The following is a 26,062-nucleotide window of genomic DNA, read 5'->3' as shown; positions in this document are numbered from 1 at the left end:
CCTTGCTGCACCCCATTACATTATGAAGAAAAAAATAATTCCTAACTAAGCTGGTCATGGTGATTAGTCAAGTCCCAGGCCTATAGTTTTCATGATAAAGATCAATTTGTACCTTAACTAAGGACTGTCTATCGTCTTGGGGCATCTAGAACAAGTACCTTTGAAATGTCCGAGTAATTTTTTTTCCAGACCCCTGGAAGGCACAACTGTGGGCATCAGAGCAAAAGAAACTTTTCATTATCTGGTTACCTGGACAACATGTATTGATTGTGAATGTTAAATGTTAACTACCTGGCACCCACCAATGTAAAAGAGGTATGTAGGTCTCCATTTCACTTTTAATCAAACCCTAGAGATTAACCGCTCCACCCCCACAGCTGTCTCTCATCTCAATAGATTTCAGGTAACCCTCCTTACCTTATCTCCTCTGACTACAATGTATAAAATGAGCTCAAAACTGCCATTCTACAGAGCATTTTCTCAATCTGGGAAATTGTTCTAAGCATGTCCTCGAAATTTTGGCTTAAATAAACTCATATAAAAAAACTTTTCATTAGGTTGGACATTCTTTCATCTGACACTATTAAGACACTGGAAGTGTGGAACCTTCCACACTTCCTTCCACACCTACCTGCTCTATGACAATACCTGCAAAGCCTTAGTTCATGCATGGCACACAGTACTGTGTACGAGTTGGCTAATTTTATTCATATTTCTGTATCTTTAATGATAATACATTGTGGGTCTACTTATGTAATTTAAAAGTAAAGATTATGATTTTCAATTACATTAAAAACTCTCCCACCACTCAAACGCAGGCAGAGGGCAAGGAACACTTATTTAATTCCTCCATCCCGAAGCCCAGAACAATGGCTAGCACATCTTTGTCGTGTAGGAATACATCCCAAAACCCGGTGAGTTGTTTCCAACGCTTCCCGCCAGACTGCAAGACCCTCAGTACGTAAATATTTAACCCACGCGTCAGAGACCTAGGTCTTGCCCTTCCAGAGCAGTCCCAGCCGCCAAGCGCGCAAGCGCGAGTAGGCGACGTCCAGCGCTCGGTTGTCCCGCCCCCAAGTGCTAATTCGTCAGTGGGCCGCACCGCGCACGCACGGAAACTCGCCTTCCGGAAGGAAGCTTGCTTGGGCGGTTATGGCGACCACCACGGAGCAGTGGGTCCTGGTGGAGATGGTACAGGCGCTCTACGAGGTGAGTTCCGCAACCCAGCGGCCCACGACCACATCTGGCCCTGGGGAAGTGGGACGACTCGTGCGGATTTGTGGTCTGGGGCCTGGGCGGAATTGGCTCAGTCACGCCCGGATCCGCGGCGTCCGTGACTGGAAGGGCTCGCGGGAGCACGTCGTCCCAGCGGTGGAGGGTAGGGAGGGAGCGGCAGGAACGGGAACAGAAGGTTTAGTTTTGAGCTCCGCCTGGCGTGGAGCCCGCTGTGGGTCCTGTCGTGGCTCTGGAGAGGAACATGTGGGAGGGGGCACAGGAGAGAGGTTGGTCCTTAACCGCAAGTTGGGACTGATGGTAAAACGGGTGGTGAAGATACAGTGGGAGAACTCAGTCTCATGATGTGCAAGGGAAGTCGGGTCCTGGGAACTGTGGCATAGGAGACGGGGGAAGAATTGTGATAAACTGGAGTTTGTTTATTTTTGTCAAGACGTCAGGTTAGAAAAGAAGCTGAGTTATTTAGGATTTAGGTATATGAAATACAGTCGTTTGTCATTCCTTTTCATATGTCCCATTTTCTACCTTGTAAATGGACAACTCTTTTGGTAGAGCTTTAAAGGAAGGATGGTCAAGAGTGTGTTGAAAGTCTAGCTATTTCAAGTATGTTAGATAACATGAAACCAAGTGTCAATCATAGAGAATGTCCATTTGACATGTATTTAACTGAGCTTCACCACAGTATCCGATAGAACTTTCTATTCTCTGTTTGAGCTATTCAATATAAATAATATTCACCGCATGTGGCAGTGAGGCACTTGAACTGTGTCTAGTGCTACTGAAGGACTAATTTAGTTCTTTTGTTTAATTTAGTTTAGATGTAGATTTAAATAATCACTTGGTGACAGTAGTTAAGGCATTGGACAGCGCAGGTCAAGACGCAGGAATTAGTGCGGTGAAGAAACAGGAAAAAGTCCCTGTGTTTATAGAGCTCACAGTCATTTAGAGTGAATCTCAGTTTTCTACTGACATTTTTTTTTTTTAAGCTTAACATTGCTGTTTACTGGTGATACCAAATAGCCTCACTGGACCACTGGGAGCAGGGGGGGAACAAGAGGGGCTACTTGAGGAGATCATGAACCACCCCAAGTAGTGGGTGGTGGTGGTGTCCAGGTAACAGAGCTCTTGCCTTGCCAACCCTGGGCCCCATTGTGGAATGTCCTGCTCCTGGTTGGATATCCCCTTCCCCAAGCACAATGGTGACAGAAAGAAGTATTGCACTGAGCTTTGGTAAGGCAGGAAGATAATTGGATAGGGGGAAAAGCTCTCCTACCCCCTTGTAGTACCTGATTGGAGGTGGGACCAAGGGAAGGAAGGCACACGCATCAGGCAGGGCAGAATGGTGTCTGGCATGGGAAGGAAGGGAAGTGCTCTCTGACCCATCTGGCAAACGGCTGGCTGGTATGTTCGTGGGAACTTCTGGCCCTGGAAGCCACATGACCAGTGGCAGCACAGATACCACATGTGGGTTCTAGGAGGGAAAATGAAGCTGGAAAGTAGCCAGGATAAAAGCTGAGCTGCCTGGATGACACCTCAGTGGCTGCCTGAGGTTCCCAAAGGAGGTACTTTAAATGAGAGAAGGAACTGTGGACACTGCCTTTGGTTTTGGACTGGCTGGACATGTGGTTTTTTTTCTCTGGGTTTCTCTGAGGGGGTGGGATTTGAGACAATAGTCTGCCATTCTTCTGGATTATGAAACATTTGAATAAAAATCTCTTACCTTTCTCAGTAGCATCCACCTCTAGAATTTGCCCATTGGTGGCAGCAGGCCCCTGAACTCCCACTTTAGTTTGGTAATTCTAGCATGGCTGATGGCTGATAATGGTGTCTGCCATTGCAAGACTGATCAGGACTTGCTGAAAAACAGTTGACAGCAGATACAGATTAACTGATGTCTAACGTTAGTTAATTATAGTTAAAAAGGCCACTAAAATGGTTTTTTTTTTTCATAAATGAGTAATTTTCTGTTTTCTGTTGATGTTCCCATCTTGAAAACTGCATAATTGATGAAGAATTACTCCTGGAAGAAGTACTCCTGGATGTAACATTTCCAGGAAAAGAAGCTGCATCTGTGGTATTCGTTAATTTACTACACAGTTAATATCTCAGTTTTCCCTTTTTTGTGTAGTGAGGATGTTTAGTGACTTGGGCAATTACTGAGAAAACCAAATAGATATCAAGACTAGAGTTCTTATTCTTTCTTTCTTTTTTTTTTTTTAATTTTTAGACAGAAGTGAAGGGAGGGAGGGAAAAAGAGAGGGAGAGAAACATCATTGTATGGTTATCTCTCTCATGCCCCCCACCAAGGACCTGGCATGCAACCCAGGCATGTGCCCTTACTGGGGATCAAACCACTGACCCTTTGGTTCACAGACCGGAGCTCAATCCACTGAGACTCACCAGCCAGGGCTGGAGTCCTTATTCTTAGTTTTTTTTAAATATATATATATATATATATATATATTTATAAAAATATATATATATATTATTGACTATGGTCAGCTATTATTGACTATATATATTATTGCCTATATATTATATATATTTTATTGACTATGCTATTACAGTTGTCCCATTTCCCTCCCTTCACTCCCCTCGACCCTGCACACCCCCTACCATCCACATTCCCCCCCTTTAGTTCATGTACATGTGTCATACTTATAAGTTCTTTGGCTTCTACATTTCCCATACTATTCTTACCCTCCCCCTGTCTATTTTCTACCTACCATCTATGCTACTTACTCTCTGTACCTTTTCCCCCTCTCTCCTCCTCCTTCCACTCCCCTGTTGAAAATCCTCCATGTGATCTCCATTTCTGTGGTTCTGTTCCTATTCTAGTGGTTTGCTTAGTTTGCTTTTGTTTTAGATGTGTTTGTTAATAATTGTGAGTTTGCTGTCATTTTACTATACATATCTTTTATCTTCTGTTTCTTAGGTAAGTCCCTTTAACATTACATAAGGGCTTGGTGATGATGCACTCTTTTAACTTGACCTTATCTGAGGAGCACTTTATCTGCCCTTCCATTCTAAATGAAAGCTTTGCTGGATAGAGCAATCTGGGATGTAGGTGCTTGCCTTTTCTGACTTGGAATACTTCTTTTCAGCCCCTTCTTGCCTGCAAGTTCTCTTTTGAGAAATCAGCTGAGAACTCCTTTTTAGGCAACTGTCTTCTTTTCTCTTGCTGCTTCTAGGATTCTCTCCTTACCTTTAATCTTGGGTAATGTAATTATGATGTGCCTTGGTGTGTTCCTCCTTGGGTCTAACTTCTTTGGGACTCTCTAGGCTTCCTGGAAGTCTATTTCCTTTGTCAGATTGGGGAAGTTCTCCTTAATTATTTGTTCAAATAACTTTTCCACTTGTTGCTCTTCCTCTTCTCCCTCTGGTACCCCTATAATTCAGATGTTGAAATGTTTAAAGATATCCTGGAGTTTCCTAAGCCTCTCCTCATTCTTTTTAATTGTTTATTCTTTTCTGGTTGGATGTTTCTTTCTTCCTTCTGGTCCATACCATTAATTTGAGTACCAGTTTCCTTCCCTTCACTGTTGGTTCCCTGTACATTTTCCTTTATTACACTTAGTGTAGCCTTCATTTTTTCATCTAATTTGCCACCAAATTCAACCAATTCTGTGAGCATCCTGGTTACCAGTGTTTTGAACTGTGCATCTGAGAGGTTGGCTATGTCTTCATCGCTTAGTTGTATTTTTTCTGGAGCTTTGATCTGTTCTTTACTTTGGGCTTTTTTTTTTTTTTTTTGTCTTGATGTGCCTGTTATGTAGTGAGGGGCAGAGCCTTAGGTATCCATCTGAGCAGGGCAAACCACGTTGCTGGGTTGTGACGCTGTAGGTGGGGAAGGGATCCAAGAGGGAACAATGATGCTTGCTCCACTCTCTGCCAGGTTTTAGTCCCTTCCCCCTCTACCCACAAGCAAATTGGGCCCTTCTGGTGCTGATTCCCGGGTGGGTGGATCTGTGTACATTCTTGGACCCTGTGGGTCTCTCCACTGAACTGTCCTGTGAGGCTGGGAGTTTTCCTACTGCCGCCTCAACCCCCACAGGTGTTTTCAGTCAGTGGTTTGAGGCTTTATTTCCCCGTGCTGGGCCCCTGGGTTGTGTGGTTTGTCCCGCTCCCCAGTTTCACCTGGTTTATCTGCATGCAGATGTAAGATTGCCCAATCCTCCAGCTGGCTCCTTGTGAGCCAGCTGCAGCCTTTTGTGTTGTGTCCTGTTCCACAATCCGCTGCCTCACTGGATCCACCAGCTGCCACCTTACATGCCCCAATCTGCCAGCCTCCACTTTACCAAGAGTCCTCTCCGCCCCAGCTGCCTGACTCCGCCGGTCCTACCGGTCTGGATGAATGTGTCTTCTTAAACTCCTTGGTTGTCAGACTTCCATACAGTTCAATTTTCTGACACTTCTGGTGGTTTTTTGTTTTTAAATTGTTGTTATCCTTATTTTGGTTGTGCGAGGAGGCACAGTGTGTCTACCTACACCTCCATCTTGGCCGGAGGTCTGGAGTCCTTATTCTTTAATGAGTTATGTCCAAGGGGGATCAGCAAATTTAAAAAGTCATCTTAAAGAAAGATTTTGTGCTTGCTCCTAATTTCTATGTACTTGGTGTGTAGAACTTTAGGAGGCTTGTATTGTGTAACCAACAAAGAAAGATATAATAGTGTGTGTATATACCATATGTATATAGTTTGAAAGTTATTTGTACATTGACCTGAAAGTTTACATATGAATTTTTCAGCAGTTTCCCTGTCTCCACATTCTAATTTTTTTTAATGTGGTGAATCATCATCACTTTCTTTCTGTATAGTGTTTGAAAATAATTTGTGCTTACATTTCTAAATACCTCTTTTAAATTTTCAATAACAAACTATTGGTACTAGAGCACCTTGTAACTGACTGGTGTTTAGTTCATGGCGTGGAATCTTCCACATGCTCTTTGTACATCCAGTTGAACAAAAGTTAGAAGTCACCTTGGTTTTTATACTGGAAACGTACAGCTGAAAAGATGTGACATGGAATATTTAACTAAGGTATCTTTATGCTGTTGACCTGGAAAACACTACATATTTTGGGTAACTACAGTAGAAAAACAGACCTGTCCCTTTCAGTATTTATATAGTCTTTTTCCTCAGCCATTTTAGAGGAAGGATTTTAAAAGGCTTACTAGAAAAACACAGAAAATGTGTAAGACATGCAAAACTCTAAGAATTATGGAAACTGGTTTCCAAATAAGTTTCTTAACTCATCCATGGTAGATGGGGTTATAGAAGGCTTGTGAAGCTGTGAAGTCTTTGTTCTGGTCATCTCCCAGCAGTAAAAGTTTAATTTACCAATAGGATCTCATAGTTGATTTTGTTTGACATGTTGGGATTTTGTATGAGATGTCATTTTAAAGATTTTTTTATCTAAAGATGTTTTAAATCTGCGATATTAGAGACTTTTAACGTGTAGAGGAAATTGCATACTGTCAGAAATGGGAAAAGGAATCAGGAGAAATGAAAGGAGCTTTGAAAGTAAATTATAAGAAGTAATAGGTTAACAGCAATTGGAAACAGTATTGACATGTGCACTAAATTTCACATGCAGGTTTTAGAAGTGTTTATTTCACTTTCTGTTTTGTTTTCAACTTGCTCTTAGGCTCCCGCTTACCATCTTATCTTGGAAGGAATTCTGATACTCTGGATAATCAGACTTCTTTTCTCTAAAACTTACAAACTGCAAGAACGATCTGATCTTACAGTCAAGGTAAGAAATTGAAGCCCAGTGTTATTTGGTGTGTGATGATAGTTGCTCCATCTTCAAAAAACCACTTGTAGTGGTTTTCTGGAAACCAACTATATGCTCAAATGTTTTCTGGAATGTAAGGAGATCAAGGGGAATGAAACACAGTGTAGGAAGAATATGGGAAAGCCAGGATGAAGTACCTACCCAGAGGAGTTCCGTGCCACAATTTCTCTGCTTTGCTAGGGGCAAACTGCAGTCTCACAAGTAGGTGATAAAAGAGCAGCATGGGCAACTACTGGATTTCCAATGTCCAAGTGCAAGATTTTATGAGTTGCTTGAGAAAACCCCACTCTTTCTGAAGTTTGAGTGAGTTTTTCCTATAGTAAGACTCCTTCCTAGCCCACAGCCCCCACCTCCCCATCCCAAGCCAGGTGAACCTTAGGAATTAGAAGTGCCCAGGGCATCGATGGCACTGCCCACTGCCACCCAATTAGTGTGCAGGACGATGTAGGGGCACTTAGTGACCACCTCAGTGGGAGAGAGGAAGAACAATTTTGACTGCAGCATAGTTTCTGTCACTCAGGTTGTTGTGCCAGGTACTTAGGGAGGCAGGGATTGTGAGACATGTTTTCCTGCAAAAATCTCTAAAATGTTGGTTCACAGGGCAGTATTGGGTACAGCAGAAAGATGAAGCAGTGGGCTTTTCTTTACTTTCTGGAGCATTCACAGAAGGAAATGCAAGTGGAATCACCACAGCCTTATACGATTGCTTCCCTGGTTTCTCTTCTGCTGCTGCTGTCCTGATCATTAATGTTAATCATGAAACCGTCAGGCGCTGTCTCCTAGAGACCATGCAGTGTGTGGTTCTGAGGGCAGAAAATTTTGGCAACCCGGGTAAAGCAGAAGAAAAAGGCATCTCATTGCATGATTTCTTATAACCTTTAGCATGCTGGTGCATATTTGACCTCTGTTTGGAGGAATGCCCTAAACTTGACCACAGTTCTCTCCCTCTCCCCCCTGCTCCTTTTAACGAATACTTTATGGAATTATCTTGCCACGGAACAAATACTATTTCTGTAACACTGTAGTAAGGCTGAGCCTTCCAAGTCAGAAAAATCCTGCCTATACTTTTCCCTTGGTGTTTAGGAATTTTTTGAGGATAATTTTGTGACCATGACACAAATTAGTCCAAATATTCTTAGTTTTCGTTTAAGCATATCAGTCCACGCATATATACATTTTCAAAAGAGTGCTATGTAAACCTACTTTAGAGTGATCCTCTGAAAGGACACTTTGCTAGAACAGGAGTTAGTAATCACTGATACCTTACCCTGACCGCAGTGGAAGAAAAAGGAACTGTGAGTGTTGTGAGTGGGAAGTGCCCTTCTGTTAGATAGGTCTACAGAAGCTCCTCAACAGGAGGGCATCCTGAGTGCATTCTAACATGTGTCTTCACGGTAGCAGTGCCCAGTGTGCATTTACTCCATGTACTCCAGGCTTGTTCAGGCTGCTGTCCTCTTCCATGAGGTCATTGGCAGAAACACATGAGAAATTTAGTGGTTGATTTATTCGGCCAGCGTTTTTGAGTGCCTGAAAATCAGGTGACTGTGCCGTTGGTCCTGTTCTGGAGTTGCCCATCAGGAGAAGAATGCACAAAAGCATTTATCAGAAGTATGAGGATAGATTCCAATGTCTCTGGTTATATTTTGCTTGCTTGTTTGTTTTGTTGATTAGGTTCCACTTAGGGGTGAGGTCACAGTGTATTTGTAATTAAGAACAAACTGACAGTGACCAGAGGGGAGGTGGGAGGGGATAATGGGGGGAAAGGGGGAGAGGGTTTTCAGGAACCATCTATAAAGGACACATAGACAAAACCAAAGAGGGGTAAGATCAAGGGTGGGAAGTGGGGATGGCTAGGGTTGGGGAGAGCGGGGGCAGTAAAATGGAGACAACAGTATTGGAACAACAATAAAAAAAAGGTAAAAAAATAAAAAAGCATGAGACTAGAACTCTTAAGAGACGATCTGTTTGCGAGGCAAGAATTGCTGTGGCCATCATGTTAATTTAGGTGCCTCAACTCATCCTGTACCTCCAGACTGCATTTCCAAAATTACCTGTTTTTCTGATACGAGATGGGATAAGAAAGTCAAAATAGTCAATATAGTTATAACAGATAAAAGGAATAAATTAGCTTTTTATGAGAACTTCCAAGCCAAATCCCATTGTAGGAATCGTGAGAAGTTTTTTTTTCCTGTATCTCAGCTACACCTGAATTTCTGTGATGGCTTGTAGAAATAGTGCTTTGTGACCTGGTTGATCCCTTCTCATAGTGGTCACCTCCATAAGCACTTCGGGTGTGGCTTCCTGTATTGTCTTGGAATAGAGGCTGAGCTGACTTACCAGAAATCATGCTTCTCACCTTTGTATTGTAGACTTTCTTTTTGTTTTACAATTTATAAGGTGTGCTTCATACTTCTCACAGTGAAAAAAATTCTGACCTAGCAATAAAATTTTCTTAACTTTTCCAGTCACCCGAAAGACTACATGGAAAAGAGCCTTTAGCCTGTGGTAAGAGGTGAGGAGGGTAAGTGCCCAAAACTCAGAAGTGATTCTGTTTCATTTCTAGCCACAACTACACCTGTTTCTCACAGTGTGTTCATTATGACTGTTCCACTACAACAGTTTAGATGCTGCTGGAGTCACGGTCCAGTGACTAGCATTGTGCTGTGTTGTAACACCTTTTCTCCTGTAGGAAAAAGAAGAATTGATTGAAGAGTGGCAACCAGAACCTCTTGTTCCTCCTATATCAAAAGACCATCCTGCTCTCAACTACAACATCGTTTCAGGGTAAATCACTTTGCTGCTCAAAGGACTTGTACTCAGTTTCCTGTGGTTAAATTGCCCAAGTGAACAGTGGTTTCATGGTGTTCCTTTTTTACCTGAAATATAAGCTTTAGATATTTCTGCAGGTCAGAAACTGTCTGCTTTAGTTTCCAGTATAAAAATTTCTTTTAGGAATTGTGTGGGCATTTTAAAAACGATTTTATTTATTTATTTTTGGAGAGAAGAGAAGGGAGAGAGAAGGAGAGGGAAAGACACATCAGGGCGTGGTTGCCTCTCGTGCACCCCCCACTGGGGATGCCTGTCGTCATGAAAATATTTAGTATTTTGTTTAAAATCATGATGCAGGGAATGCTCCTGATTGTGTCCTTCTGCTTTGCTGTAGGAGAGGCTTGTATTCTTCACTTCCGTGGATTCTTTGATCTTACAAAAATTTTGCATGTTCTGAAATCAGACTTAACCAACCATTAATCTTGTGGAAGAAATCCTTCCCTACCCCAAAGGTCTGATTTGCCTGTTTTCCATGTGATGGTCAGTTGTCCCAGCATTATTAGCTGAATGGTTCATTTTTTTTACCTATTGATTAGAAATTCCCCTTCCTTTGTGTACCAAGAACCCTTATAAAAGGTCTACTTCTCTCTTTGTTTCTGTTCTTTAGGTGCCCTTGTCTCTCCCTGTTCCTGGAACCTCGCTCTTGTAAATGACACAGCTTGAGAATAGGCCTTGACAAGAGTGAGCCCTTCTGCTCTTGAGAATAGTCTAGACTTAGTCTTGACTCTGTTCTTCACTGTGAGTTTAGGTTCAGTTGATCAAATAGGACCAAAAAGTGGGTTTAGGTTTGTGACTAGCAGTGCATTGAATTTATAGATTGATTTGGAGAGAATTGGAATCTCGCCAGTAATGAATCTCATCACCCTGTACCTGGGTTGTCACCTGTATACTTAGGTCGTTTATGTCACACAGTGAAGTTACATGACTTTCTTCATAAAGACTTGGCTGCTTATCTTTTTTGTTTCTACTTTCATTTTGAAATAATTGTGGATTCACACGCAGTTGTAAGAAATAATACAGAGATCCTTCTTAAGTTTCCCCCAGGGATAATGTTTTGCACAACCATAGTACAATATCACAACCAGGAAACTGAGGTCATATCTTCTAACGGACTCGTCCCTAGGTTCCAGAGTTCTACTTTCTGTCATGAGAAGCAACCTTTCCTTCTGTTCCTGTGTTATTTCACTGGTCGGGGCACCTCCCATGCAGTGTTGAATAAGAGAGGTAACAAGGACCTCGGTGTCCCTGGCAGTTTATAAGAGATAACCTGTATCAAGTTATGGGTCTGCCATTCTCTTCTTGGTTTGCAAAGGGAACGTTTTGGTTTTCTAATCAGAATATTAAAATTTACCAAATTTGTTTCTGTGTCTATTGAAATACTCATGGCTTTTCTCCTCCAATCAGTTACCATGTTAAATTACACTGATTGGTTTTTAAATTGGTTATGCCTATTCATAAATTCTTATTAGAGAAACTGCAGTTCCCGGAGCCTCCCATCCTCACCTCAGATTCCCACTCTCTGGAAGTAATTCCTTTCTGTTTCTTGCGCTCTTCACCCCGCCCCCCCCCGCCCCCCCCTGCTATTTGCTTCTGGTTTTCTAAGGAACTCGCTTATGCTGTTACTTCCTGAATTTTTTTTTCTTTCCCAGCTGTAATTATACTCATTAGCGGTAGGACAGAAAGATTGGCTGTCTGAAAACACATGCACACTTGCTGTCCCCAGGGCCATAGTAGCCCCTCTCGTGCCTTAGTGTGGACTAGAAAAGCCCCTTTTCCTCTGGCAAACACAGCAGCCTGCTGTGGACCTTGGCTGCACAACCACCTGCAGCCACCCTGTTCATCCCTTCTCCCAACAGAGTTCTGTGTTTGCATCATGTGTTCTTAGATTATTCCATGCTTACATTTTTATGGCTGCATTAATATCATTCATTGGTTAAGGTTGGCATTTATTTTTTCAATATGCAGAATATTTTAATTACATTGTCTTTCTTGTTGTCATTTCTGTTTGTCCACTTGTTTGCTTGATTTTACGTATTAGCCTACTTCATCCCATTGTCTTCCTCCAGAGTTATTTCTTGGGTCCATTTTCATTTTTCTTCCTGGAACCGCTGTCTTCTTGCTCCAGTCCTGACTGGGTGCTACATAGAGCTGCTGCCCAGGGTGGCCCTGGGATCTCAACCTCTGCTTTAGCTCAGGAGTCCCTTTGTCTCTTTCCTGTGTTGGCAGTGTCCTCTGTCTGAGTTTACTCCTGTGTATGAGTAGAGTAAAGGTGGACTCCTGAGGAAGGCTATGGAAGGAAAAATTTTTGAAGCCTTATACATCTTAAAATTGCTTTTCATTTAACCTTTTACACTAGAGTGATTGCTTTATCTGTTTTTATCACTCTCTTAGACACGCTGTAAATGCCTGGTGAACTTACACACGTTTTTTTCCCAATATGCAAAAATAGTTTCATTGTAATCAACAGCATAATGTAAATAGTGTGCAAAAAAACCCACAAACAAATGATGTTTTGTTGATATTGATAAACTTAGAGTTACTCTTCAATTTATGAAGTACCTCTTTACATTCAATACTGAGTTAACACAAGAATAAGTGAATTTACTTAACTTGGATGGATCTTTTCCCTTTAAATAACAGCCTTGTGGAAATATAACCCATATACCATAATAGTGACCCTGTTAAGGCACCCAGTTAAGTAGCTTTTTAGTATATTCACAGAGCTGTGCAACCATTGCCACCGTCCAATTCCAGAATACTTTCATCAACCCCAAAAGAAACCACACACCCATTAGCAGTCACTCTCCCTTTCCCCCCCCCTCCCCAGCCCCTGGCAGCTTTCATTTACTTCCTCTGTGGATTTGCCTGTTTTGGATGTTTCGTATAAAAGGAGTCATATCTGTAGTACTTGGCCTTTTGTGTCTGCCTTCTTTCCCTTAGCCTAATATTTTCAAGGGCCATTCATGTTGGACCCTGTGTCCCACATGTGTCAGTATTTCATTCATCCTGGTGGATGAATGATACTCCACTCTGTGGGTAGATCACTTACTGATTGCACATTTATCAGCTGATGGACGTTTGTGTTGTTTCCACTTGGGAGTACATGAAAAAGGAAAAAATACATTGGCATATATATCACTCCTATGAATATTTGTGTTCACATTATTGTGCGGACACGTTTTCATTTCTCTTGGAAATTTACCTAAGAGTAGTGGAATTGTGAGTCATACAGTAACTCACTTTGAGGAATCACCAAACTGTTTTCCTAACTGCCTGAATCATTTTACATCCTACAGGCAATGAATGAGAACTCTAATATCTCCATGTCCTGGCCAGCACTTTTCAATTATAGCCATCCTAGTAAGTGGGAAGTGGCATCTCATTGTGGTTTTGATTTCACTTCCCAAATGGCTAGTGAATTGAGCATCTTTTTATGCACTTATTGGCCACTTGTATATCTTCTTTGGTGAACAGTCAGTACTTAAGGATTTTGCCTATTTTTTAATTTGGTTATTTGTCTTTTAATTGAGTGGTAAGATTTCTTTATATATTTTGGATAGTAGGCCCTTGTCAAATATATGACTTGTAAATATTTTCTCCCATCATGTGAGTTTTTGTATCTTTTTTTCTCCCTGTGTACTTTGAGACACAAATGTTTTAAGTGTATTTAAGATGTAAAATTTTTTGTTGCTGATTGATTTGAGAGAGAAAAGAGGAAAGGGAGAGACTCATCAATTTGTTGTTCCACTTATTTTGCATTCATTGGTTGATTCTTGTATGTGCCCTGTGACCGGGTTTTGGACCTGCAACTTTCACGTGTCGGGATGATGCTCTAACCTACTGAGCAACCTGGTCAGGGCCACATCTTTTTAATTTTAATGAAGTCCAATTTATCTATTTTTATGCTTGTTGCTGTGCTTTTGTATTATATCTAAACATCTTTGCCCCATCCAAGATTATGAAGATTTACTCTTTTGTTTTCTTTTAAGAGTATATCGTTTTTGCTCTCAAATTTAACTCTGATTCACTTTAATTTTTATAATGCTGTGAAGCGTAATAATGAAGATTCATCTTCATTCTTTTACATCGGTATACCCAGTCCAGCACCATTTGTTGAAAGGACTATGCTTTCCCTGTTGAATTGTCTTGGCTCTCTGTTGAAAATCTATTTTTAAGAATGAGTCACTGAAATGGTCATTGGAAGCCCTGTGTAAATGGGCTGGACTTCCTGACTGGTCGTGGCATCAGTAGAAAAGCACCTGTCCATTTGTTTGAGGGGACCCCCAACTCAGTATTTTCTGCTTTTCTTCTCTTGATTTTGAGTTTTACCTAAAAGAAATCCTTCAGTATGTTGGGTAGCGTTTCCAGCCTTTGGGAATAAACCTGGTTCCCAGCCTTTGGGAGCTGAGTTGGAGGACAGACAAGGGCTCAGTGTCCCGATTTTATTATGCAGATTTATACTTGATTTCTGTTTCCAGAGTGGCACAGGACCCATCACTGGCCCTTAGGACTTTCAGGTTACATCCAGCCTTTCCAGAGTGCATCTCCCACCTTTCTGCAGGGCCGGAGGGGATCTGAGGAAGTGACTCCTGTTGAAGATTTTGAAGTCATCCCCTTGAGCCCACGCTGCCTGCTCCCTACTGTCACAGGGAGCTTTGCCCCCCAACCTGAGAGCATTTTCTGGTTTGCTGCTGGGCTTTTCCCTGCCAGCCTACATTCAGCTTTCTCGCTGATCTCTTTGCCTTACCAAATACAGCTTCTTCATTTACTTTCCAGTTTCCAACTTTTTTGCTACTGTCATCTCCTTCTGTGTCCTGCTTCTGATCAAGTTAGACATTTTCGACTTTGTAGGCCTTGTTGTGAGAGCTATCAGAAGGGACCAGAGGTTGAAGTGGGGTTTTGTTGTTGTTGTTGTTTTTAATTTTATTTCATTCTCTTGTTTACCAGGATTCACTGGTAGGTTTTTCTATTTTCTATGTAAATAATCCTTACATTCCTAGAAGAAACCCTGCTTAAGCATGACTATTTGGTTTTTATACATTGCGAGATTTATTTTGCTAATATTCGGGAGTTTAACATCTGTGTCCAAAGCTGAATTTAGTCTCTTCTTTTTACTTTCTGTGCTGGTCCAGTTTTGGTAACAAAGATATATTAATCAGTCTTACCATTTTCTTAGCAACAGTGTGTATTTCCTGTGGTATTCCATCGAGCATAGATTTTTCATCCTGAATTCATTGCCTTCAATGAGTTTGTAAAGCTAATCAGTTTTCCTTCTTAAGGTTTGCTTACCAATATTTAGTCATTGTCCATTTCTTCTGTTTTCAAATGTACTGACGTGAGTAATTTATAGGTTTATCCTGGGAATGCATTGATAGAATACATGCATAAAACTTTATTATACAGATGGATATAATGATACATCTGTGGAGTTTGTGTCTCCTTTGCGAGCATCAGTTGTGTCTCCTTCTTTCTCACGCAGATTCTCCAGAGGCTTGACTTCTGGTTTAGTTGATTTTCTGGTTTATTTTGTACATTTTGAGGCTTTGGAGACACAGGCATTAACCCTCCTCTGCTCAGCTTCACTCTTGTCAGCACCCACATGAGGCAGCGCTCATTTGCTTTGTTCTTTGTTTTCTTCGCCCCTGGTGCCTGCATCCACTCTCGTCCCCCTGTAGTATTTCCTTATGTTTTCCATCATCATTTTGCATGTTATATATTTTTATGTTATTAAAATGATATATTTCATTTTTATATTGTATGATCGAAACCACATGATTTTAATGTTTTATGAATGGATATTTTTAATTTTGTGCTTTAGACTGCATTCTGATTTTTACAAGATTTTTACTCAACACATTTTTGTCAACAAATATTGGAGCACCTACTATGTTTAAGGGATGTGCTGAGTACATTGACTTTTATAGCAATAAATAAAAATCTTAGTTTTCTTGGGGGGCAGACAGACAGACTATGAAATAAATATAACATTAGCTGGTGTTGGGTGGTATGAGGAAATATCGAGCAGGGCGTACAGAGGGGTGGGAGTGCTAGATGGACTTCTTGTCATTTCTTCTCACTGCTGCCTATTTTCTTATATATAGCCACTAAGTTTTACCTAGCTATTTTCCTCCAGATGGAAAATGCCATCTTGAGGAGAAAGATGCTATAACTACTCCCGCAGTTAATAGCCCCTTGCACACCTGTTTGAGTCCTGCTGGGTTCGTATAGCCAGCAATGGAGTAATATATGGCCATCTGATTTTCCTGTGGGATTTTTCTTCATCATGATTGCCCTGTGGATGCCCCCCTGAGTTTGCTTATTGGGGCTCCAGTCCCCTCACTGCCTGGGTTGGTTACATTGTTTTATTTTGCGCTTCTCTGATTATGTGAGCCTGTGAACATTATTTCATCTCCTTATTAGTCATTGGGGTTTTGCCTTTCTGCGAATGCCTCTTCATGTCTTTTATATCCTTCTCTTGTCACCAACTTGTCAATTAATTAGCAAGAAACCCTCAAACCGTGCAGATTCTGATCCTTGCTCAGTCTTTGATGTAACACTTGAATGCATTTATTCTCCCATGTACTTTTTCCCCTCTGTTGTAAGATCTCTGAATTGGAGGTGAACCTTACAGCTGCTGTAAATCATTGTCAGCCAGGGGGCATGGTGGTTGGTGGTTTTCCTCACCTGTGTACCAGTGAACTTGGTCACAACTAGGTTCACTGCCAGCACTTCAGCTGAGTTATGTGCCCTGCTGGTGAGGAAATCAGCTGATGGCAGGAGACATGGCCAAACCACTCTGAGCAGATGAACAGAGGCTGCTGTGACTGAGGATTTGAACATCCCTTTGTCAGACTTCTGTTGCCTTGGGATGATGCCAGCCTGTTTTGTAGAAAACGTGGCTCAAATGGCAAAAGATGAAACTAGGAGTTTAGTCCAATAGGAAAGTTCCAGCATTAAAACGTAGAGAATGGGTGACACCACCTTGTCAGGTAATCTCGGAGCTGGTAGGGGAACGTCCTGCTGAGCCAGGCCTGGGTGTTAGGTGGCAGGGAGCAGAACGTTGTGTGATTGTCCATGGTGTCTGTGACTTAGCAGAGGAGAGCACAGCGTTGGAACTTGGGTTAGAAGTGTCTTGGCTGATTTAATTGCTTATAAGTACAAAAATTATAACAAAAACCTCTCTCTAAGAGTGCCCAGTGGATCTTTTCATTCAATATAATCTATGAAATTCTGGATGACAAGAAAACATCGTGACCTGACCTTTTAGTCGATAGTGTTTTCTTCCTTAATGGTAGGTAATAATACAGTTGGTGCTTTCTTAGATTTCGTGAGATACAATACAATAAATCTCTCTGTTACCCATCTGTTTACTATGTCTTTGGTGTTCTCATTAAGCCAAAATTCTTAATTTTGACATGATCAGATTCATTCATCTTGGCCTTGTGGTTTGTGTGTTTTCAGAGTTGTTTAAGAGAACATTTCCTACTCCCAAGGTCACAAAAACATTTTTCCTACATTTTGTTTTATTGCCTTACCAAAATAACCTTTTGGTTTGTGACATGTCTGGAATTTACCTTTGTTCGTGGTTATACAACTTTATTTTTCTCCATTGAGAAATATAGGTGTTTGTGGGACAGATGTTATTATCTGCCAGTTCCTTGTGTATATAAACCATTCTCTTGAGTTCTAGATTCTCTCTTTGGTCTAGTTGTCTATTCTCACAGCAGCACCAAACGATATTAATGGGGTCGGTAATGTTTGTTTCTTTCTGGGTAAAGCACCATTCTTTCTAAGGTCACATAGCCTTTTGGGAAGCTTTATTCATCCATGTCATTTCTGGCTGTCACTAGTGAGGTGGTTCTTTTGGTTGGGAAGGGTTTTACAATATTTTTGCTCTTTCCCATTCTCTGAGGCCTGATTGTGGAGGTGTCTTTTTAGTTTGGTTTTATTTGCTTGTGTGAGGTGACCTTGAAGGGTGTTATGCTCCAGGCTGTGTCGGGTACATACCCACGTGGAACACAGGTCTGAGCCTTCCATTTCTCACTGGAAACTGTTTTCCTTCTTTGTCCCAAGTGCTGGGCAAAAATCAGATCCCGGCATCCCTGTGTCGTGCTGCCTCTTGACTGTGGTCAGGGACTTCTGGCTGTGTGTATTCACAATAGTTTGATTTCTCTGTGTGTTGCGGTTTTTGGTGAATGGCCTCCACTTGCTCAGCAGCAACCATTACTACAGGTTTGTCTATGTAGGTGTTTTGTTTCCTTTTTTGAAAAAAAGATTTTATTATTTATTTTTAGAGAGAGGAGAAGGGAAGGACAAAGAGAGGGAGAGAAACATCAATTTGTGATTGCCTCTCACGCACCCCTTACGGGGGGGACCTGGCCCGCAACCCAGGCCTGTGCCCTGACTGGGAATTGAACCGGCGACCCTTTGGTTGGTTCGCAGCCCGTGCTCAATCCACTGAGCTATACCAGCTGGGGGCAGGATGCTAGCAGGGGCAGGATGCTAGCAGGGGCAGGTGTTTTGTTTCTTATCTTTTTGTGAGTGCCAGAACCTCCACACCAGAGAGGACTGGGGAAACTTTAAGAAGCCCTGAGAAGGATGAATCACAGTGTGTGAAAAGAGAAGAGATGAAGCCATAGGGGAGAAGGAAGAAAATATTTAGAGAGCCTCTCTTTGGGCCAAGCCCATTTATAATGGAAATTACCTTGAGAAAAAGTTCTCTCCCCACTTTATAGATGAGGAAACTGAGGCTCACAAAGCTCAGGTAACTTACACAAGTTTCTGAAGTCATCAGTAGCCTCAGTGCCAATGGGGGTGTCTGACTGATTCTACAACCCATGTTCCTTTCACCAAGTCATCTTGCCTTTTGTGAATTTGTATCTGCTTTTCTGACTTTACTTGAGCTTGCCATTCATTTCCTTCTCTGGTTTTCCAGCATCTTTTTTTTTTTTCCTCATAGAAAATCAGTTCTTTTTAAACATACCGATGAGAGCAGTTCCTCAGTCTTTTCTGGCCACAGTGCATTTTTGAGAGCAGCCCAGCTTTACAACCAGTGCAAATGTGTAACTGGAATAAGTTGCGGGCGCAGTCCTTTTCCTTGCGCTGGGCTGTGCTTTCTGATAAGCGCAGTCCATCCTATTCTTCTGGTTGCCTTTAGTTAAAATAGCCTGGCTGTGTCAGAATCAACTGGTCTTACCACGCTGTCATTGCTCGTCACCCATAGCTTGGCCCTGTATTTCTGAAGTGTGGCCACAGCTAGTGTTCATCAGCCAAGGACGTGGGCTGTCTGTTGGGACACCACCTGCTGTGCCAGGCATACTCGGGTGCATGCGCCTGTGGAGTTGGCCACTCTATTTCCTGTAAAAAAAGTTTTTTTGGGGGGTGCAGGGAGGAATTTCTGGTGAATGGTATTTCAGCATTAACTTTAGCAATTGAGTACATGTCCCACTTACTCTTTTATTGGCTCCCTACAGATAACATTTCTTTTTAAACCACAACACGGTAAGATTGTAACTTGCTCTGCCTATTCCTGCCTTTGATCTTGGTCTTTTTGTATTTTCTCCATAGTTATCTTATCCCAGAATTTTTCTGAGGTACTTTATTTAGCTATTCTTTCTTAAGTGAATTTTAAAATCAAAACCAAGATTTTCCCTCTACCCATTTTGGAATTCTAGCCCACTTCTTAATTTAAGTGTACAGGGTAGCCTATTAGGAATACAATGACTGGCTGAGTATTTGATTTTTAATATGCCCATGTCTGATTTTACTTTTAAAAAATAAGAAGTAAAAGTTAGGAGACTAGTATGCAAATAGGGCAGAATAACCACACTTCCATGTCCTGTCTGCTGCCAGGGGGCTAATGTGATAGCATGTATGCTGACACATAAATGTCAGCTGAAGTAAACCATTCTCGTTTGTTTTCCCCAGCCCTCCAAGTCACAAAATTGTGGTGAATGGAAAAGAATGCATCAACTTTGCCTCATTTAATTTTCTTGGTTTGTTGGATAACCCTAGGGTCAAGGTAAGTAGTACCTATGCTGAAGTGGAAAGATAGTATGACTGACTTAAGAAACTGGGCATAAAATCAAAGACAAATGCAGAACATGAGAAAGGGCTCTGCTAGTGTCTGCCAGTACTCCTTTCTGGAAGAGCTGTGACCTGGATTTCCACAAAGGGTGGCAGGAATGTCTGCTGTGGCTTGGTGGTGTAGGAGCCAGACCTGGTGACCATCAGAGATGTGTGTGGGAAATGGCTTCATCTCCTATTGGGATTGTTGGCCAGTAAATATTTTTAAGAACAGACTTATGTCCACAAATGCCAAAAAGTGTAAAAGCATTACCTTAACCAGGATTTGATAATTGAGTTAGTAGAACATCTCCATGTTTTAAGTTATATCTCTAAATCTCTATGTCAGTCTTTTCTTTATATCCTGTTGTTAGGATGTCATGGTTCCAAGAAAGGAAAGAAAATGGAGGGAGGAGTTACATGGGTTAAAGAATAAGAATTGCCAGCTTGTAACTCCTACTTTCTTTTCTTCCTGAAAGGCAGCAGCTTTGGCATCTCTAAAGAAGTATGGTGTGGGGACTTGCGGACCTAGAGGATTTTATGGCACATTTGGTATGTTTCAGTTGCGTTTCTCAGGCTATACTGCTTTCAAGAATTGAGATGCCATTTGACTTCCAAATTCCTTGGAAATGATATCCTTAATTAGTTGTAGCATTAAACTGGTGCTATTGCTTACCCTACTTTCTAGAGCATTGTGTGTTTGGAACGTGTGATGGGGCATTGGATGTCATTTGCGGAGAATGACATCCGTAGTTACATTATCTGTGTAGAGGTCTTAGCTCAAAGTCTGAGCTGCTGTTCCACATCCCCCTAGAGGCAGTGATGTGAGGAGACAGTTTGTGTCTGTGGGATGTGACAGTTGTAAAGGGAAGGGTCCTGTGCGGGTTGGTCTCCTCTTCCAAGTTGTGCAAGAACCAGGATATCCTGTTTGTTTCTCCAGTGTGGAGAGCACCGTCCTTGTCTGCGTGCATCCAGGTGGCAAATTTAGGGGAGTGCAGGGGAGAAGTACACTTTTAGGCAGGCAAGTAGTGCTGCATATCACTTTGTCCACATTTCCTTGGTGAGACAATAACCCAGCTCCTGCCTCGCTGCAAAGGGGACAAGGAAGTAGCTCTAGCTGGATAGCTAGCACATTACAGGGAGAAAGGCAAGAACAGGTGGGGGCATGATAGTCTCTGTAGCTCTTTACCTTCTAGAATGAAGATGAAGGGTCATTGTTTTGAGTGTGGGTGACTCTGGGAAAGGCTAACTAAATATTAGGATGCCTATGTGTGATTTCAAACACCATGAACTCCCTAACTGAGACTTTTCAAAGACAACCGTGACATTTTCTGGTTGTGTTTATTGAATGTATATTGGTGTTTTTTTCTTCTGAAAATTTTGAAACTGTTAAATGGTTGTTCCACTGAATATATTCCCGGAAATAACATTCTGGCTTACAAGATGTCCGAGTGTGGGGAAAGTAAAGCTGGGGAAGTCTCTTCTGCCTTCATTCCCACTTCTGGGTCTTTGTGTGGTTTTATTTTTTCTTTCTTTGTTTCTCCCCCCTCCCCTTTCATTTAAGACGTTTTTATTTAACAAAGCATCTTTATTCCTTAGCATGTTTAGCACTTAAATTTTTTATATTGGAAACAGGTGACAAGGGTTAGTGTTTAAGAATCCTACAGCTGGAAAGAATTTTAAAAATCTTGCACTCCAGCATCCCAACTATTCATAAGGTGAATAGAAAACCAGAGAGGTTATGTGACGTCCTCACAGTCACACAGCTCATTAACTTCAACCCTAAAACTAGAAACCTAGTGTGCTGACTCGTGGTCTTATTTTTTTTATTGAATAATTCTTTCCTTAAATATGTTTTTAATTTTTCATCAATAGTTGTCATACTAATATCATACTAGTTTTAGGCTTACAACATTGGTTTGTATAATTTAGGATCACTCTGTTAAGTCTAGTGCTTATCTGACTCTATACATACTATAATATTTATGACTGTATTCCCTATTCTGTACTTTATGTCCCTGTGACTTACTTTATAACTGCCCATTTATAGTTCCTAATCCTTCCACCTTTTTCACCCATCTCCCCAAAACCCCCTCCCATCTGGCAACCATCAATTTGTTCTCTATTATCTATGAGTTTTCTTTTGCTTTACTTGCTCATTTATGTTGTTTCGTCTTGCTTTGTTTTTACATTTCCCATATAAGTGAAATATGATACTTGCTTTTCTTTATCTTACTTACTTCACTTTAGCTTTATGTACTCTTAAGTCCATTCAGGCTGTGCAAATGGCAAGATTCATTCTTTTTTATGGTTAAGTCATATTCTATTGCTTGTATGTACCACTTCTTTAGCCACTTGTCTATTGATGGGCACTGTGGCTGCCTCCATATCTTGGCTATTGTAAGTAATGCTGCCAAGGACATTGAGATGTATATGTCTTTGAATTTGTGTTTTCGGTTTCTTTGGATACATACCCAGAAGAAGAATTATTGGGTCCTTCTCTGTCTTTTGTTATAGCCTTTTTATTAAGGTCTGTTTTTTTTTTCTGGTCCTGTCTGGTGTGGCTCAGTTGCTTTGAGAGTCATCTCACACACTGAAATGTCACAATTTCGATTCCCAGTTACTGCAAATATGTAGGTTGCGGGTTCAGTCCCCAGTCTAGGCACTTACAGAAGGCAACTGATGGATGTTTCTCTCACACATTGATGTTTCTCTCTCTCCCTCCTTCCTTCTCTCTATAAATACATCCTTGGGTGAGGACCGAAAAAAAAATAAAATAAAATAAAGTCTGTTTTTGTCTGGTACAAGCATTGAGAGCCAACTTTTTGTTCACATTTTCAGTTGCATTAAGTATTTTTCCATTCCTTTATATTCAATCTGTGTGTCTTTCAATCTGAAGTTGGCCTCTTGTAGACATGATATGTAAACGTCTTTTTTAAGTCCATTCAGCTGCCCTAAGTCATTTGATTGGTGCATTTAATCCATTTACATTCAAAGTAATTATAGATGTGTATGAATTATTGCCATTTTATTATCTTTTTCCTTTTTCTTCTTGTTCTTCTTACTTATTACTTCTTTCTCTTCCTTCCACCTTTCCCTTCTTTGTTTTCTCCTTCCTTCTTCTTCTCCTCCTTCACCTTTTCCTCTTCTCCTCTTTTTCTTCTTATTTCGTTAACATTTCTTATAATAATGATGTGGTGGTTTTAACTCCTTTAGCTTATTTTTTTGTCTGGGGAGCTCTTTATCTGTCCTTTGATTCTAAAAGAGATCCCTGCTCGGCAGAGTAATCTTGGTCATGGGTTTTTGCTTTTCATCGCTTTGAATATTTCGTCAGTCCCTTCAGCCTGCATAGTTTCCATGGAGACATCAGTGGCAGTCTTATGGGAGCTTCCTTTGTAAGTAACTAGGTGCTTTTCTCTTGCTGCTTTTAAGATTCTCTCTTTGGCATTTTAATTATGCTATGTCTTAGCATGGGCTTCTTTGGGTTCATCTTGTTTGGCACTCTGTATTTCCTGGACTTGTATGTCTGTCTCCTTCACCAGGTTAGAGAAGTTTTCCATCATTATTTCTTCAAATTGGTTTTCAATCTATTGTTGTCTCTCTTCTTCATCTCATACTCCCATGATGTGAATGTTGGTATGCTTGATGCTGTCCTAGAAGCCCTTTAAACTATCCTCATTTTTTTGATGGGGGGGGATTCTTTCTTCTTTCTGCTGTTTTGACTGGGCGTTTTGTGCTACTTTCTCCTACTAATTGCCCATTTGCTCCTCTGCTCCATCTAATCTCCTGTTGATTTTCTCTTACGTATTCTTCATTTCAGTTATTGTAGTCTTCATTTCTGATGGGTGGTTTTTTATGTTTTCTCCCTCCATTTCTATGGTTTCTGTCTTTTTGTTAAAGTTCTCACTGAGTTTATTGAGCATCTTTAATAACCGTTGTTTTGAACTCTGCATCTGGTAAGTTGTCTCCATTGTGTTTAGTTCTTATTCTGGAATTCTGTTCTGTTCTTTTATTTGGGTCATGTTTCTTTGTCACCTCATTTTGCCTGCCTTTCTGTGTCTGTTTCTATGTGCCTTGGTCTTGGTAGTGGCATTATGTAGTAGGTGTCCTGTGGGGCTCAGTGGTTCTGTTTTCTTGGTAACCTGAACCAGATGCTCCTGGTTTGTCTCTTGTATAGGATCTGTGTGACCTCCTGTTATAGTTGAGCTTTGATTTTTGTTATCAGGTCAGCTGGAAGGATTGACCCTCAGGCTGATTGCCTGTGAGGAACGGCTTGACTCCAGTGAAGGAGCTATTTTGCAAGGGCAAACCCAACACCGCAGGATTTGCTTTGGCAGGGCTCTTGTGCCTGTCGCGTCTGCACTTTATGCGTGCTGTTTGTGATGGTGGGGGGCAGTGCCACGGTGTGGTATGTAGCGGGCCACCTGGTGTGTTGGTTATGGAGCCTCTTGGAAAGCACTCTGGTGCATGGCAAGGTCAGTCGTTGCCTGTTCCCTTCCGTGGGCCACCAGACAAAAGCTACAAACTGATCTGCAGATGGTTGCCACTAGTGCTGGGCTTGGAGGCAGCTGGAAGAGTCTAAACTTCTAAACGAGGCTGGCTGCAGTTTACGCCTGACTTAGTGCTGCCTAGCAAGAGGTATGGGAGTCACTGAGCCCAGATGCTGCTTGTTATGCGTTTGTAAACCCTTGAGAGATTTTCGGAAAGTCCCTAGCATGAGCCAAGACCTGCCATTTGTATGGAAGAGCCACTAGAAGCAACTGGGGTGGACAGCAAATCTGGTGGGGTGGGATCTCGGAATTACAGTGTTAACCAGGCAATGGAGCCTCGGATATGGTACCCGCTGGCTCTGTGGGGAGAGGCTTCAGCAAGGGAACAATGGCCTCTGCCAGCACTTGTGTGTGGGGAAAAAGCTTCCCCTCCTTCCCTCACCCAAAGCCAGACAATTCAGTTCCCCCCTTGGTGCTGTTTGAGCTGGAGCTCAGAGAGAGTCCATCAGAGTAAGTTCATGCTCTGGCTCTTGAAGAGGAATGCCTGAGACTCCAGAAGCCCTTTATCTCAGCCACAGTCTTCACTGGTTTTCACAGCCAGAAGTTATGGGGACTTCTCTTCCCAGCACTGGAACCTTGAGATGGGTAGCCTGGTGTTGGGCTGGGACCTTGCACTCCCCTGTGTGGACCTCTGCAGCCGAGATATCCATCCTCATTTTTACCCACCACAGAAGGGTATGGGACTGTCTTGTTTTGGTCTCTGCCTTTCCTGCCATTCTCAACATGGCTTCTTCTGTATATTTCACAGTTAAGAGAACTTCTGTTCAGCTGGTCTTCAGGCAGTTGTCAACAATGGTTGTTCTGCAGTGTAGTTGTATTTTTGATGTGGTAGTGGGAGGAGGTTTATCTACTCTGCCATCTTGACCAGTGCTGACTTCAGTGTTAATGGCAGGTTCAAACGGTTAAATGAGCTCCAGTCAGACTCCCTCCTTGTTCTAAGCCTACTGTAAACATGGGTTGTTTGCATGGTTCTGATCGGTTGAGTTGGGAACAATATCCTTTGTAAGTATGAGAAAACCAGAAAGGCATTTTTCGTGGGGTTTGTTGTAATCTGATCAACAAGACTTTCTTCCTATGAGCTACCTATTGAGGTAGAGCAGTTGCTTTTCTAAAAGCCTCACTGTCTAGTGGATTTTATTTGTGTGTGTGGCCTTGGCCCCTGCTTGGGAGTTAAACTCAGGTGCTAACTCAAGTCAGGAAAAACAAATGTTTTAAGCCTTCAAGACCAGCTTTCCCAAAGCTATGGAAATATATTGTTATAACAACCCAGTCACCTTGCCATTTGGATCATCTAAAATTTAATGTGCATAGTAGGATGTTATATGCTTCTAAACAGGGGGTCTTTAGATGAATGGCTTTTAAATTAATTCTCTTGACTGAATAATTCAGCCCATGTATACACTTCAGTAGGTTTCTGGACAGAGAGAGTGACAAGTCTTCCCTTTCCCATTGCCATCCCACCTCCCCCCCAAAGACAGTTTCTATCAGTAGTTCCTTGTCACTTCTTCCAGAGACTGTTTTTTAGCATTCATAAACCACTTCCACACGTATATATTTTCCCCCATTTTTACAAAAATGGTAGCATACCA

The 26,062-nt window shown here is 41.7% G+C and overlaps 1 protein-coding gene across 1 annotated transcript in view; it reads left to right on the top strand.

Annotated features, from left to right (window-relative positions):
- Window positions 1–1,100: 1,100 nt before the first annotated feature.
- SPTLC1 (serine palmitoyltransferase long chain base subunit 1) overlaps window positions 1,101–26,062 on the top strand; it is an 81,066-nt gene continuing 56,104 nt past the window's right edge. Inside the window, exons 1-5 of the mRNA XM_045833868.1 lie at window positions 1,101–1,209; window positions 6,880–6,987; window positions 9,719–9,813; window positions 19,786–19,879; window positions 20,403–20,475. Of these exons, the coding sequence (XP_045689824.1) occupies window positions 1,153–1,209; window positions 6,880–6,987; window positions 9,719–9,813; window positions 19,786–19,879; window positions 20,403–20,475 (427 nt within the window). The 5' untranslated portion in view covers window positions 1,101–1,152. The remainder of the gene's footprint in view (window positions 1,210–6,879; window positions 6,988–9,718; window positions 9,814–19,785; window positions 19,880–20,402; window positions 20,476–26,062) is intronic.

The sequence above is a fragment of the Phyllostomus hastatus genome, unplaced genomic scaffold (assembly GCF_019186645.2).
Source record: "Phyllostomus hastatus isolate PE091 unplaced genomic scaffold, TTU_PhHast_1.1 phas_contig_195, whole genome shotgun sequence".
In the NCBI taxonomy this organism is placed as follows: domain Eukaryota; kingdom Metazoa; phylum Chordata; class Mammalia; order Chiroptera; family Phyllostomidae; genus Phyllostomus; species Phyllostomus hastatus.
This window is presented reverse-complemented; position numbering and strand designations above follow the sequence as displayed.